This window comes from Helicoverpa zea, chromosome 2, assembly GCF_022581195.2.
Source record: "Helicoverpa zea isolate HzStark_Cry1AcR chromosome 2, ilHelZeax1.1, whole genome shotgun sequence".
Taxonomy (NCBI): Eukaryota; Metazoa; Arthropoda; class Insecta; order Lepidoptera; family Noctuidae; genus Helicoverpa; species Helicoverpa zea.
In genome coordinates, this window is record NC_061453.1 from 9,876,879 (window position 1) to 9,893,730 (window position 16,852).

The 16,852-nt window shown below is 35.6% G+C and overlaps 2 protein-coding genes across 2 annotated transcripts in view; one reads left to right on the top strand and one right to left on the bottom strand.

The window, feature by feature from the left end:
• Positions 1 to 16,852, bottom strand: part of LOC124643486 — a 151,290-nt gene that overhangs the window by 39,709 nt on the left and 94,729 nt on the right. The window lies entirely within an intron of this gene.
• On the top strand, positions 651 to 8,404 carry LOC124643496. The gene is made up of 2 exons (XM_047182495.1): positions 651 to 1,103; positions 6,507 to 8,404. Exons 1-2 carry the CDS (start codon positions 1,084 to 1,086, stop codon positions 8,245 to 8,247), a joined length of 1,761 nt encoding a protein of 586 aa, XP_047038451.1. The 5' UTR covers positions 651 to 1,083; the 3' UTR covers positions 8,248 to 8,404.

The following is a 16,852-nucleotide window of genomic DNA, read 5'->3' on the forward strand; positions in this document are numbered from 1 at the left end:
AGAACAGTGTACAATAAAGTAACAGTAACACGATACTTCTATTTACGTTTAAAATGTCAGGTCTCACAGGAAACTCCCACAAATCCTCTTAAGTCTAGGTAGGTTACATCCTACTAATATTATAAACGCGAAAGTTTGTATGTATGGATGTATGGATGTTTGTTACTCTTTCACGCAAAAACTACTGAATGGATTTTAATGAAACTTTACAATAATATAGCTTATACATCAGAATAACACATAGGCTACAATTTGTAAACATATTGTTCGAAATACTAAACCTGCGCAGACGAAGTCGCGGGCACCAGCTAGTTCATCCATAAGTATAAATTGACCGTAAACACTTTCATATTATAAAAATATTATATTTTCTTTTGCTATAAAGGCACGAAGAAAAGCCTGGCAGGCAATTAAATTCAATTGGTTTTCAATAGAAATCATATTACTTGGATAAAGTTGCCTGATAACTCCTTTTCTTCGAATAGTTATTCAAGCATTTGATTCCTTGAAGGTGCAGTATAGATAAAAGATGTTTACAGATTCTAAGTGTCTACTATAGAATAAGTACAATAAGTATTTTTTTGATCAATCTGATAAATCAAACCCACATAATTAGTGATTCGCCAAAACTAACAAGACAAGATAATCTAGCTATGGTGACCACCCAGCCTTCGGCCCTAGATTAAGTCTGTACGCACACATGTATAATGTGCTGACTATAATTTTAAGAACTTAGGTAGATAAGTCGCCCCACCGGAGATGTCGCGCCGAGATGGGTCAGACAGTAGATTAGTTTTTTTACAATTAAAAGTACCTCAGAATCGGTAACACGCTTTTAATTTGTCTCCCGAAATTCCTTAGTAGTAATACTTAGTAATTTCAATAGTTTCCCCGCTCCGGAAACAAGAGTGGCGCAGCCGGTAGGATTTCGCTGTTATATTCCTAAATTCTTCGCGGTTTTAAATTCGTCGCGTGTCTCGAGGACGAGCTGCACGATAGCTGTGGGAATTTAAGGACGAGTGAAATCCGACGAACCAAATAAATTACTCTTGGTGCGTGTGGGCAAACAAAGGAATACCAAGGATGAGAGTAGCAGCTGGCTGGTGAGTGATTTTTTCGCCAATCCATGTTCCTCTATCCCCCAATACTTAATACCTACATTATTTTGAGATTAAACCTCTCTCATTATAACGTGTTCATTTAGATTATTGGCTTATCTCATTGTGTTCTATAAATAGAACCGACATAGAGTAGTTAAACTTTCAGAGACGCCAATTAATTGTTATCTCAAGTGTATTCTTTGCATTGATATTTTTATAAATGTGTTTTATTAAAAGTAATAAGTAAAGTGTATGTAATTCTACACCTAATATAAAAAAAAATATATATTTTATACATTAATATTTTTAATTTTATTACCTAAACTATTACATACATTTTGCGTCTAATTATTTTCTGATTTACGTGTGTTATGTTTGAATTGTGTTATCTTGTGTGTTTCATAGCATAGTCAATTGTACTCTCACGAATTGTTTTATCTGTTCCGTTCTCTACTCTGTGAACATGATGACTTCAGTGACTATTGAACAAATACCCAAAGAAATTATTCAATTAATACCTTTGTATAATGGTGATAAAAGACAGTTAAATCTTTATTTGCGAAAGTGTCAGTATGTCCTTGACCGATATAAGGGTAGCCACGAACAAAATCTTTACGTTTATAATGTTTTAACTAGTCGATTGAGAGATGACGCCGCAGCGCTCTTATCAGAACGTGAAGATATTGTGACATGGTCTGCTTTTAAAGATCTACTTATTCAACATTTTGGAGACCCGCGTAGCGAAGCGTGCATTAATATCGAATTAGAATCCTTAAAAATTAAATCCGGTGAAAGTTATTTAGAATTTTGTAATAGAATCCAAAGTGTTCGATCATTATTGATGTCCAAGGTCAACATGATTGAGGATACTGATTTGAAGAGTGCAAAGACAATTATTTATAACAATACGGCCTTGAATGTGTTCTTATACAATCTCCCAGAGAATATGGTTCGTATTGTAAGGCTTAAGGCACCCTCTAGTTTAGAAGCGGCCTTGAGTATAGTACTTGAGGAAGTTAATTTCTTAGAGCAGTATAATACTAGGAATCGCATTTACGGTCAATCTAGCAGTTTCGGATCAAAATTGGTAATGACGCCAGCGGGATACAAACCTTTATTGCCAAATAATATTACCACACCTAAATTTAATTTCGGTATTCCACAGAATAAATTCAATCAGCCCCAAGGTCAATTACCAAATGCATTAACATCACGCCCCAAGCCTGGGTACTTACCCCAATCTCAACAATTTGGGTACAGGCCACCCCAACAATTCGGGTACAGGCCACCTCAACAATTCGGGTATAGGCCACCTCAACCATTTGGGTACAGGCCACCCCAACAATTAGGATACAGGCCACCGCCACAGTTTGGCTATAAACCGTTGCAACCTCAGCAGTTTGGTTACAAATCCCCCAATAATTCTAATACCCCACAAATACTAAAACCTCAAACGCAAACTACTGATGTGTCTATGCGAACAGCCCAACCTAAATCGAATGTACCACAAGGTTTCAATTTAAATGAATTGTCTGCTGACGACTATGAGCCTTATTACAATAACTATTACTCTAACTATGACGATGACTATTATGGTGACTCAAATGAAATTAATTATCATGACGAGACTCATGTTGACTATGAATTACAATCAGAAAATGAAATTCAGGCACTGGATTTTCAGGAGAGTGCCTCGACGGACAAGAAATCTTAGAATTAAATTTTGACTCTAATTTAGAGCTACCGTATATTTATGTAGAAGAGATAGACGCAAAAATGATGATAGATACTGGTAGTATGAGATCGTTCATTAGTCCTACAAAAGCATATGAGTATTTTTACGACTATATACGTAATGAAAATTTTCAGGTGGTTAGTACTCATGCTACTAGTAGACATAATGAAGTAATAGAAATTCCTCTTCTACCTACCTTTGTTAGTGACGATTGGCATAAGTTCTATGTATACGAAGTAGATCCACGGTATGACGGGCTTATAGGTAACGACCTTTTACAGCAATTAGGTGCAATTATTGATCTAAAAGAACGAATCTTAAAAACGAATTCCACTTGTATTCCAATAATCAATAATAATTTAAATTATAAAATTACTGTACAGCCACGTTCAGAACAACGATTTAAATTGCCAGTAGATCAATATTCAGGTGACGCTATTCTTGACTACCAAGAATTTCGAAATGGACTACGAATGCCTAGTGCTTTAGTAAACTGTGATAGTGGATACGCATTTACAGTAATTCAAAACACTTCAGATTGCCCAAAACAACTGACTATTTGCCAACCTTTCACAGTAACGCCATATGAAAATACAGAATACAACATTAATTTTACTACGACCAATACTCCTCTAGAAATTGACAAATTACTTGAAGAAAATTTAGATAAATTAAGACTCGATCATACCAATGGCGAAGAACGTGAGAAAATTTATGCACTTTGTAGGGAATATAAGGACATATTCTACTGTGACCAAATCCCCCTTACGTTTACTAATCAGGTTAAACATCACATACGTACCAAAAATGAAGATCCTATATACATTAAACCCTATAGACAGGCACCTTTCATCCAAAACGAAATAAATAATCAGGTAGAAAAATTACTTCATGAAAATGTTATACAAGAATCTCATTCCCCTTGGAGTGCTCCAGTTCACCTTGTCCCTAAAAAGAAGGATGCGTCTGGTGAAATTAAATACAGGATGGTAATAGACTACAGACGACTGAATGACATAACCATAGACGACAAATACCCCCTACCTAATATTAATGACCTTTTCGACAAACTAGGAAAGAGTGTGTACTTCACCACATTGGATCTAGCAAGCGGCTACCACCAAATAGAAGTAGAAGAGAAGGATAGACAGAAGACAGCTTTTTCGACGCAAAATGGCCATTTTGAGTTTCTCAGAATGCCGTTTGGACTTAAAACCGCTCCTGCTACCTTCCAACGGACCATGGATAATATTTTGCGTGGTCTGCAAGGACTCCACTGCATGGTATACTTGGATGACATAATAATTTACGGAAATAGCCTTGACGAAATGATAAATAAATTAAGAATTGTATTTGACCGACTTAGAACAACTAACATGAAAATTCAATTAGACAAATCTGAATTTTTACGCAAAGAAGTGCTCTACCTTGGACACACTATAACTAAAGACGGGCTAAAGCCTAATGACGACAAAATAAACGCTGTATTGAATTACCCGTTACCAAAGACAACGACAGAGATTAAGAGCTTTCTTGGACTTGTAGGTTACTACAGACGTTTTATAAAAGATTTTGCAAAAATTACTCAACCATTGACAGCCTGCTTAAAAAAGCGCAACAAAATTGTTATTGACCAGAAATACATAGACGCATTTAACAAATGCAAGGAACTCCTGACACATGCCCCACTGTTACAATACCCTGACTATGACAAAACATTTATACTGACGACCGACGCATCCAATGTCGCTCTAGGCGCTGTGCTGTCACAAGGACAGATTGGCAGTGACAAGCCCATTGCGTATGCTAGTCGTACCCTCAGTGATACAGAATCACGTTATAGTACCATCGAACGTGAACTGCTCGCTATAGTGTGGGCAGTAAAGCATTTTAGGCCCTATCTGTACGGTAGAAAATTCTATATATATACTGACCACCGTCCCTTAACTTGGCTCCAATCTCTTAAAGACCCTAGTAGCAAACTCACACGTTGGCGGTTACGTTTGCAAGATTACGACTTTGATTTAATTCACAAAAACGGCAAACAAAATACAAATGCAGACGCTCTGTCCAGAATAAAAATCAATGCCTTACTCACAGACGACGAAAATCAGTCTCTAGCAGTTAATATTGATGAGAAGGAAGATAAAAATCTAAATGAATGTGCAGATAGTAAAGGTTCATCAACAGTAACGATATCTGATTCTAGTCGAACTATGACCTGTAGTCCTATAGATTTTTCCGACAATATTAGAGAAGTTCACTACGATACAAATGAGTATCCAATACGATCAGTGTCCAGTAAGTCGAACGAAACCGTTCATTCCGCTGTAGAATTAGAATCAACCGGTATACCTATTTTACATGAGGCGATCGACACCAAGCCGAATCAAATCTTAATATTTTCATGGTTTAAAAATCAAATGCATGTTAAGAACCTGTCACGTGACAAACAAAAGATATTAGAAGTTTTCCTGCCAAAAGATAATCCGCAATTAGTAAAGGACTTTTTAAAGGAATACATACAGCCAAAATTAAAATATTTCATTTATTTTGAGGAGAATGAACATCGGAAACTATTTAGCAATATAATAATTGAACTATTCAGAAAGGGAACTATTAACCTATTTGAATGTACAGAAAGAGTTATTTTTGTAGAAGATGAAGGAGAGCAAAAGGCACTTATACTTAAACACCATGAAGGAAAGACCTGTCATAGAGGCATAAAAGAAACGCTAGTTAGGCTCCGTAGAAATTATTATTGGAATAGAATGCAGGAAACTGTAACAGCAGTCATAAACAGTTGCGATGGGTGCCGTAGAATGAAATATGATAGGAAACCCATCAAACCTATATTACAACTAACACAAACCCAAGACGCGCCTTTTCAAGAGCTATTTATAGATCTTTTTAGTATAGAAGGTAAAACTTATTTAACTATAATTGACGCATTTAGCAAATTAGGTCAGGCAATCGAAACTCAGGGAAAATCAACTCCCGAAGTAACTAGAGCACTGATGAAATATTTTTCGTATTACGGTACACCCAGAAGAATAAGCTCAGACCCCGGAACCGAATTTAATAATGAACTAATTAAGGAATTTTTGAATTTACATAAAATTGATTTCCACATTGGAACCCCTAATAACCCCAATTCAATGGGTCTTATTGAGAGGTTCCACTCCACTATAATAGAAATTTACAGACTGGCCAAATACGAAAAACAATGTACTGATGCGGCTTCGGTTATGACTTATTCTGTTCTGGCATACAATCACACTATTCACTCAGTCACTGAACTTGCACCATTTGAAGTTGTCTTCGGACATACCGACTCAAGCAGTCCGTTTAGCATAGAATTAGAAAAACGTTATTTCCAAAAATTAGTAAAAGATCATGCAAAAAGAATAAAAACATTATACGAACACTTAGCAGACAAAATGGTTAATATTAAAGAAAAGAATAGAGAGAGTAAGGGTGGTGAAGGTGAAATAAAGTTTAAAAAAGGAGAAATTGTTTTCGGTAAAGACATAAATAAGCGTAAAAGTAAGGATAAGCCCCGATATATAAAAGCTGTAGTAACAGGCAAAGCAGATAAAAATATTTTACCTATAAAAATAGGAGAAAGGGATACCAAAATTCCTATTAAAAATATAAAACGTCCTCCACAGGTGCGGCATATTATTGATGACAGTCACGATGCTGTCGCTGGCCCTTCATCTGCAAAATCTTGAAGGTAATCCAGGAGTTTTACCGGTGAAACAAGGTCATGCATATTTCCAAACTGATCAGTGGACTATTGTAAAGATCATCAGCCTAGATCAAATTTATACTGACCTTAACTACATCTCTACCAACTATCAAGCGCTTTGTAATTTAATTGATTGGAATGCATCATACTCACAAGAAATTATGACTATTAAAATGCATACAGATTCCATACGTGATTTAACTGTAGAAAAATACCAACAGCTTATACCATCCAAACGATCTAAACGAGGACTCATTAATCCACTGGGCTCTATTATAAAAATTGTTACCGGTAATTTGGATCATGATGATGCGTTGAAGTATGATAATCTCATTTCTAAATTGAATCAAGGTCAAATCACTATATCTAAAAGGTTAACATTGGTCTCTAAAATGTTTGACAGTTTTATTAATGCCACTGGAACTATTGAACAGAATACAATTAACTTCCATAACAGGTTAACTAAAATTGAAACATTAATTAAAGATTTAACTGCTCAGCAAAATAGTTGGATTTTTCTGACGTACTTAACTGGGTTGTTCAATGTTTTCATGAGTAACTTTCGTACTATATTTATTAGATTAAGTGAAATCGAAACTGCACTTGCATTAAGCAGAGTCTCTATTTTACATCAATCAATTGTTAATTCTTCAGAACTTTTATATCATCTTAAATTAATATCCGAATATGAAAGCTTAATATATCCTCCCGCCGAAGCGAACTTGTTAAAAATAGAAGAGATTATATGTGTTAAATCATTTATTAAAAGTAATCAAATAACGTTTATAATGGAGATACCACTTACCGATAATGTTACTTATAACTATTATAAGATTTACTCCCTACCAATTTTCCATGACACCGAAAATAAGACCCTAGCTATTTTCCCCAAATACCCTTACCTATTGGCGAAAGAAAATAGATACTCACCAATCGCAATACCGTGTAGACCATTCTCTGCCGGTGCTCGCTTCCTCTGCACTGCAGACAACAGGATCCCCTTCTATGAACTTACCTGTGTCGAACAGCTTATGAATTTCGAAAACGACCTTACCCTTTGCAAACAACATCCAATAGAAATCGAACAGGTCAGAGTCCAACAAGTCGCTAACAACAACTGGATCCTGTATAGTGAAGAGAAGACCACACTAACAGAACGATGCAAGGATGAGACCAGTAGACAATTGGTATTTGGTACTTACCTGATGACCATCGAAGAACCCTGTGAGGTGGAGATTCATGGCATACACATTAATCATCGTATCTTCATAGAGTCCGATGTGGTGAAAAGAGTACCAATCATCGCCTTACCTCAGTTACGCACTAACGCACAGCTATCCAGTACACGTGCACTTGATATGAAGGGCATAAATCTAGACGAAGTGAAATATATGGCGTATTCGTTAAAACATAGTGAAGTGATCGAAAGTGTTTTTGATAAAAGGGACAGTAGCTTCAGTGCGTCCTTGGTGTACGTGACCTTAGGTTTAGTTATTTTAAGTATTTTTGTATTTTCCGTTTATGTTGTTCGGCTCAAATTGCTGAAATACACGTGTTTCAAGAAAAATTATCGGAACCAATCTAAAATCGATTCTCCCGATAATTTTCCTCTTAAGGTCGGAGGAGCTATGGTGACCACCCAGCCTTCGGCCCTAGATTAAGTCTGTACGCACACATGTATAATGTGCTGACTATAATTTTAAGAACTTAGGTAGATAAGTCGCCCCACCGGAGATGTCGCGCCGAGATGGGTCAGACAGTAGATTAGTTTTTTTACAATTAAAAGTACCTCAGAATCGGTAACACGCTTTTAATTTGTCTCCCGAAATTCCTTAGTAGTAATACTTAGTAATTTCAATAGTTTCCCCGCTCCGGAAACAAGAGTATCTTGTCAATATTATCGAAATAAGAAACCTAACTCCGACCTACACTAATGAGACATGTCTCGACAAAAAAATAATATATAGGTACCTAATAATATCTGTCTGTCAACAAAATCATAAAGCTACCCACAAAATACTGTAACCACAGAACATAATTGTGTCTAACGAACTCATTAATCTTATAAGCTGCTGTAACCACAAAAGGTATCCACCAGCTCAGATATTGTTTTCCAATATAATGAAACGGAATGCCGTAACATGTTGTATGTTAGACAATAAACCAAATGACCAATACGCCTACGCTGTTAGTGCTGACGTGAATAAGGAGCCGTGCACACGATTCTACTGGATTTAACGATATCAGAAGTTGGTTTGACTGTTTCAAGGCTTGAGGAGGAAAATATAGCAAGTAGACCATGCAAGCAGATTGCAATTAATGGTGAGTTGCACTAACAACAATAACCAAACCATAACCAGCCGTAAAAATGTTATCGTGAAAGCTAAATGGTGCAACTTACCGTAAGAAATCTATGCACGCTTAGTAGTTTAAAGTTCAATCTTAACCAAGCTATGGAAAAGGAGACAGCGTTGGAACTTTAATGGGAGCTGCAGTTATTTAAATTTCATTAAAATTACAACTAAACAGTAAGTAACAGTGGTGCTAAAACTGTATAAGACAGATAGTAATAGTTTTCAGACAAACTAGAACCGTCTGCATCAGCCTTAACCGGTCAATCACATCGTCGTCCCACGGCGCATTAATCATTAGCACCTGTTTCTTGCCAAAACAATTCAATTAAACCGATATCCAGCCAATATGACGATATAATCGACTCATTTGTATAAGGCATATGTTAATGAACGAGACCATCCATCATTGTTTCCCCACTTAATGTTTTTAATTTATTATTTTCGATAACTAAATCAATGGCTGATAATAGTTTCAGTGGTGATAGTTTGAAAAGATAGCTACCTGAAAACTTTTTGGTAGCTCGACCCATGACCTCTTTTTACCAACATTTTGCATTTGATCTTGGAAACTCTTTTGGTCAATGTTACTTATTTAAACCACTATGATGGAAGGTTTGTAACTTTTTAGTATAAACAAGATAAGTATGTAGCGTCGTATTTCAGTACTTAGGTACTTACTTAGGTACTCCTTGTATTCGTAAGCGTAAAGGAGCTTAGTAGTGGCTCAGACGGCGGGTCATACAATGACTATAGGGTATACAATACATTTATCACATAATGGATCATGCGCTTTTGTGAGATAAAATATGGTTTTCAATGGAATCAGAAAACTCGACTTTTTGATATTTTATCAATATTTATCAGTTTTCTTACTTAAACGCTTTCACATACCTAAGTTATTTATCCTGCCTGCGTTGTATACATATCAATATACATTTTCCAATTAAGAGATTTCCCCTCATAGATATTTATTAGGTACATACTCATTGGTTAAGTTAAGATTGTTTTATTACTTGAGTTTCAAGTTTTAATTATGTTTTGGTTTTATGAGTTAGCTTATTGGCAAGTTACATCCAGTGTCAATTAAATCTATGGCTTATTTTATAGCTTTTGGAATTAACTACATACTTAGTACTTTCTCTACCAGATTTATGATTTAGTAGAATGTATGTAGGTACTGGTTTCTTTAATAGCTGTTCGTTTTAATTTTATATAATTGACTGGCTTCTGCGAAAGGTGTCACCCTCATACATATAGTGGAAACTTTTTGTACACTCAGATAAAAAGAAGTCTATGGCATTCCTCCATAGACAGGTTATTTAACACTGAAATTATTTAAATGGGACCACAAAACAGCTTTAATTTCTGGCAACTCTTTCCGCAACTAAACTTATCAGATCTTCAATAAGATATCCAAAAATTCATCACCATGTCAGGTCAGATGATTTCGTAAGATTTCCGATCTTGATAAATATCAGTAAGAAGCGGATGTGATCTTAGAATAATATACATATTTATGTATTCGAATTCATTCATTACATAAACATTGTTGTAGATTTTATGTACCTTTGTGATGTATCCGGCCGTTTTTATTGAATAATTTATTTTATTATGATCTGCCTTTTTCCATGTGGCTGAAGACGGCAGTCATTACCTACCGATACATAATAAAAAAAATACCGATACGTAATATCATAATAAATAGGTACTTAATATTATAATTATTTATTTTGTGGGACCATCCTATTGAATATTGCTAATTAAATTAAAAAAATATAAAGAAAGAAGGCGCATACGGGTGGTGAATCTGATCAATTAGGTATATTCAATGCGCAACTACTTATGGACCTTCCGGTGAAGGAGGATAAATCCCCAGTGAGCTTTATAATTCTAGGTCGATATTCAATCATCAAAGATCTATTTTCAAACGTCTGTAAGCCCCTTGATACGGTTTTGTTTTCTGCTTTAAATATAAGATTCAATATTACTTCGGTACTTAGGTATACATCATTGTGATTCTAGTGTGCGTGCCCACTGATCGTCACACCGTACCCTTACCGCCCACGGGAATAATAAGAAAGAGTATAAAAATGAAGACCAAAATAAAACAAATACGCTGTAAAGCAAAATAAATTAGCTCTAAGACACAAAGTTTGTGTGGTAGTCGTAAAAATATAATTATTTTATACCTACGGAGAAATATTATAAGCCCGACGAGTACGGAGGAAAGGTTTAATTAGTGGAGACTCAATTTAATTTCTAAAAACACTGGCTGAAAATACCTCGTTTCAGGGAACTCTTTTTATACAACATACTATGTTCTTTATTTAAATAAATTTTAATGGCCGTACTTAGAAATGGGAAGAGGATGCCATTTAGGAATAAGATTAAAATATCAAAATACACTTCCATTCAAAATAGTATGCGTAGAACGTAGTGTTTTGTCAGAGCGGCAACCTTAGCTTGATACAATATTATAAACTATCGTAGCTAACTTTAAGCTGCTTATTTTACCCAAACTTCATACAATTATTCACTAATAAATCACAGTATATTCTTTTCATAAAATATGCGCGTCGGTAGACAGTGTTTAAATTGAATTTAACAAGACAGATAACTTACTTTGCGCGGCTTCGCGAAACTTGTAACTTTATAGAAAACTGTGAAAAAAGTCCACTTCATGAGAAGCCTTTGAAAACTGAATAAGAAAATCAAGATTATTTAGTGTCTCCTTACAAATCGATCGGAGTAGTTTTACATCAACCGCGATTGGAGTTAAATGAACCTATTTGAGATATGTTACACAAATTCAGTACTCTCGAGATCAACAACAAATAACAAAAAGATAATGAAAAAAACTATTTGAATGCTTAATATTTGTTTTCTGAGTGCCAAAGAAAATTGTACATATCTACTGTTTATTTGTGAAATATAAGACAAAAATGTATGGTGCAGAAGGCTGCGTACTCAAGTTTTTTTTCTGTCTTGATTGTCATTCTCAATATTCTTATAACAAAAACTCTCAAAAACATCGTCATGATTCTCATGCCTTTATCCAAATTTTATTCGGGTTCGTCGCATCATATTTTCTTCTTCCAACTCTCAAAACAATATCTTCTTAGAGCAGTAAGTAGTAAATTCTGTAACGACTACAGCATAAACAGTGGGTACTAAGATGTGCAAGCTTTTATTTATAAACTTCATATTGTTATCTTAAGTGAACTGAAATTATGAAACATGGAGAATGCGGTCAAGCAAGCATTAGACTAAGGAGCAGTAAATCTTGGGATCTTGCTGCGATTATTGGTTTTGGTTATTAAGGAGCTAGATAAGCTGGATTAATACTTTAGAGTATTAAGTTGAAGGGGAAATATTATTCAGTTCCTAATCTCAATGACCACAATCAGAATTTCGCTGTTGCTAAGAGATTCACGGTTCACCGCAATCTGTTGACCGCAAGCTGAATCTTTCGGCCAATTCACACAGTTTCCGGGATCGATCTCCGTATCAACTTCCCAACATTCCTTCTGCTCAGTATCAAATTTTTAAACACGATTCTTTCCAACCATAAATACTTCATACGTTTACATACAAGAGTTTCGGATTCGCCTTCTATTTACAATTTTACAGTGTGACTCACTCGAATGGGAATATCGATAATGTCCAACATCGTGGTGTACGTACGATTCGCAATGGATTCCCTCGTGCTATATTTATCGAGAGCGGGATAGACGAGGCGGGGCGGCGCGCGGGGGGAGGGGTCGACGCGCCCGAGCACGTGGTATTAATAGTCGCGCGCGCATGTCAGCGCGCACCCGCGCACTCGCACCACACCAAATCGGGAAACGGGAATAGCCGACCGATGTTTGGGTTCAATGATAGATAGAAAATAAATCTACGCACTACTTCGACAGTCTTATGCAGTTTATGTATGTAGGTATTGGTGAACGTTCGCCTCATTAGATAGACTGGAAACTTTGTAGCCAGACTGCAAATAGCGCCAGACGACGAAGCATGCTTAATTGATTGCCATTCGTCTCACCTATCTTGTTGTCTGTGTTAATCCTGGCTGTTGTTGCCGTTCACCTTTGTTTGAACTTCGAACAGTCTAGTATATCCTCAGTTTAACGGCTCTAACATTCTTGACTACGTCTTTAGTCTATTCTTCTATTACTTATTGCTTTCATAAATCATTATTTCATACCAATATCTAAGAATTTTTTTGATCGGCTACAGATGATTTCGCTGGTAATAAAAATCAATCTGATATTATGCTTAGATTCTGTTATAAAGGCAAATATTTTGTTATTGGAAAAGTAAATGAAATCTGGGCTTATCTCTGCACCTATAAACACAATACTCTTTATAGTTTCGTTTATAGGGCAATGAAAAACATGTCGATAAAAGTGTGCCTTTGCTCAGTAACACTGTTTTGATAAAATAATTTGAATTTGGCAAAACGTGATCGTAGAACGTTTGTTTCAACAATAAACGTGGGCATTTATTATAATCTATTATAATAATTTGCTGTTCAAATGTTTATATTATTCACAATGGTATCCCAAAAGTGTAATACTGAGCGGATGTGACGTAAGAAAAATCTTTCCATTGATTTGATGCTCAAAGAACCTCATCATTTTGAATTCAGAAGATACATTTGGACGAATGGAAATACAACTCCTTTTTGGGAGTTGACACACTACATATCACTCACACGAATTATTTGAATTTAGAACAATGAACACAATTTTTATTGATCATAGACTAAAAAGCGTTGAACTAAATATACCGTAAAGTCATAAACACGTGCGCTCTACACATACGACTTTTTACATAAAACTCTTTATTGACTTGCCGTAATGGGGTCGTGCATGTTAGAAATTAGGTCGATGTGACTACAATCACGGGTTTAGTTTGTTTAGAGGTCACGGCCTCAATGCGAGGAAACGAAATATTCTATCAACTGTGCGAAGAAAGATAGGATTATTAACCCGCTTGTATTCTTTAAGGGATTAGGGGCAAAGAGAATTTCGAAAGTTATGTCATTGCCTTCGACCGGTCATGAACACTTGATATTACTGAAAAACGACATCGCTTTAACGGGTACGGGAATTGTATTTCCTACTTAAAGCTGTCTTCAATCCATGTTTATTTATAATGGGAATAAAGCCTATCTACAGAGAAAAACAATTTCCATACTTTTCAATTACCTCATGACAAAAACATTTCGAGAGAATTTCCACTTAAAACCACATCCCAACGCCGTTTCAGTTTCAGGTGATTAACAGCCAGTTTCTTCATCAAAAGTAAAAGCCAAAGTAAAAGTCAAAGTAATGTCTAAAGTAAAAGTAACGGTCAAATTCATTCTTTCTATTAGATTTTCTGTCATTTTAGCCTTGAAAAAACGAATTTGACCGTTACTTTTACTTTAGACATTACTTTGGCTTTTACTTTTGATGAAGAAACTGGCCGTAAATAAAACATACGCGAGGTTAACACTGCCTTTGTCAGGCTTCAGTATGTTTGTTGCAAATACCCTTTTCTGCGTAAGCCAGGGATAAAGTGCGTCACTTCTAGTAGAAAAAATTGTTTAAAATTATAAATGTTGTATTCTTATGTCATGAAAGAAGTAAGCAAATTGTGTATTTTCCTCTACATCCTTCTATCTTCGTGTTGAACCTAATGGCCAACTTCAGATGTTCCTCGTAACAAATTAAAGATCGTTATTTCAAATTGTTCAGGCTAAGACCCAGCCAAGTACACATAGAGGTCATTTAGAATGCCCATATTCAGCAGAGGACGCGGTAACTTGAAAATAATACCCCACTTCTACAGGACCGTAAAACTGTACCGTAATTCAGGATTTGTGACGTACACAAAGACGATTTCAGGACTCGTAAAAACGTTTAGTATTAGCTCTTTCGCAGACTGTAATTACTGCATTTAATTCGGTCATTATTGGACTTTTGTGACGGGAAACGCCCTCCACCTCACTCAATGTCAGGGGACTTGTGATCATTGCTCCTTTTGTTACAAAGACCTTTATTAAGGTAGTGAGAGAAAGAGCAATGGACGCTTGACGTGAAGGCGAAGACTGAAGACAATTTTAAGTGTTTTTTGCCATTTTTACACACTTATTAAGTTTCATAAAGTGCTTAATGTTTAATGTACTTCTGTATTTGGAAGGCGTATGTATTTCGATGATTTGCGAGTTGAGTGGCCTCGATTATGACAGGAACATGTGTACAAGATGCCTTTTTTGGACGCCTTTTTTTCAAGGCTTCCTCTTTTAAAATAACTTTCCTATGTTGGCACGCAATGTGTACGTTTTCATCGTAGGTAGGTACGAGCTGTATCGCTAAACAGTAGAATCATAAGGTATTAAAGTATTAATACATGTTAATTCCGCTGTCTAGACATCGCAATGTTAGCGAATCAAAAGCCAAAAACGGAACGAAACATTATTAACGCATTATAACTTAGATGTATCAGATAAATTGATATTTTCCATAATAGAATATCTAACAATACACAAAGCAACTCCAAGGTGCGATCATAAAGCCAAAATCGATCACTACCACGCACATTTCATTCTTAAATCCCAAAGCACACAATAAATTCTCATATCATTTGTCGAATAATATGATGTTCTCATTACGTTTAGAATACACAACAGTTTTATTGCCATGGAAATAAACCTCTGAAAATGTAAATTGTTATACCTCATTAGCATTTAGAAAAGCTTACGTAGGAAGAATATATTTGGAAGTCTACTTGGGCATGTAAAGGAGATGGCCAAAAAAAAACCCAGAGTCGACAGAAACTTCATATGTATGGTTGGATTCAGTATAATGTGTAGATTACAAAAAGTATTTCATATCATCTAAAAACCATGGGGTTCTCTTTTTACAAGGTTTTTTCGATGAAGATTTTAGTACTAAAAAAGCTTAACTTTTCTGTTTGCTGTTCATTAGAAATTGTGCATAGGGTAAAAACTTTACACTTAGGTGTATGTCTGTTAGCACTATACACGAGTGAAGGTTTAGAGCTGACCAGATGATGGAGAATAGAGAAGATCAAGGGAACTCGGCAATGGTAAATATTAACTACCTCATGTTTGGGCTTATATTATTCGCATTGACGAGAACTATTCACTAATGCGAATATAATGACTAAACAACTAAAAATAACTTTTTTTTACTTTTAATTTTATTTTTAAATTAACCTTTGCCAGTTCAGAAGTTTACACATAACAGGGAAACCTCTTCATGTAGGTAAGGTCGGTACTTAGTCGTAGGTATCTGGAGTGGTTCATGTCAATAGTCAATGGGTGGGGGTCAAACTCAAGACCTTTTAATTACCAGGCAAACTCTGTAACTATGGTGATGTTACTATTCGCATGTATAATGTTAGTATACCTTGTTTTTTATGGTCCTTTATGTAAATAATCTTTGAAATCCACATAAATTCAACATAACCTATATTTGTGAAAATATGATATAGCTCCTATACCCCATGGATTTCAGACTGGAATTTTTGGCACCATCAAAGGTCTATCATAATGAACCCATTGGTACCCATTTCGTTGCTGTCGATTCTGGGTTTTTTTACTATGAAAATTTGGCCATCTCCTTTAATAGATTGTCGCAAAAATGTTTTAAGGGTCTTCTCAACATTTCTCCTTTAACTAAGAGGACAAAGTGTGTTGTTGCCATGGTAACCAGTAGTTCCTCTGCTTAGCATGATCTCCTAAGAGGTCCATTCTTATTTTAAGTTTAGTAAACCCATACAATGTGGTGTTTGTTTCCTACAGCATCAATCGTATGCGTCTGAATGTACCGAAATGGAGTTAACGTTTATCTGGCTGCCACATTGCAATGGCAGAGCAAGATGATACTCCTTCGTTAGACTG

Bases quoted from the DNA above. Each gene is read 5' to 3' on its own strand.
- LOC124643496 (XM_047182495.1), top strand. From the start codon at position 1,084: ATGAGAGTAGCAGCTGGCTG. The intron at 1,104-6,506 runs GTGAGTGATTTT...CGTCCTCCACAG, and splicing joins ATGAGAGTAGCAGCTGGCTG to GTGCGGCATATTATTGATGA.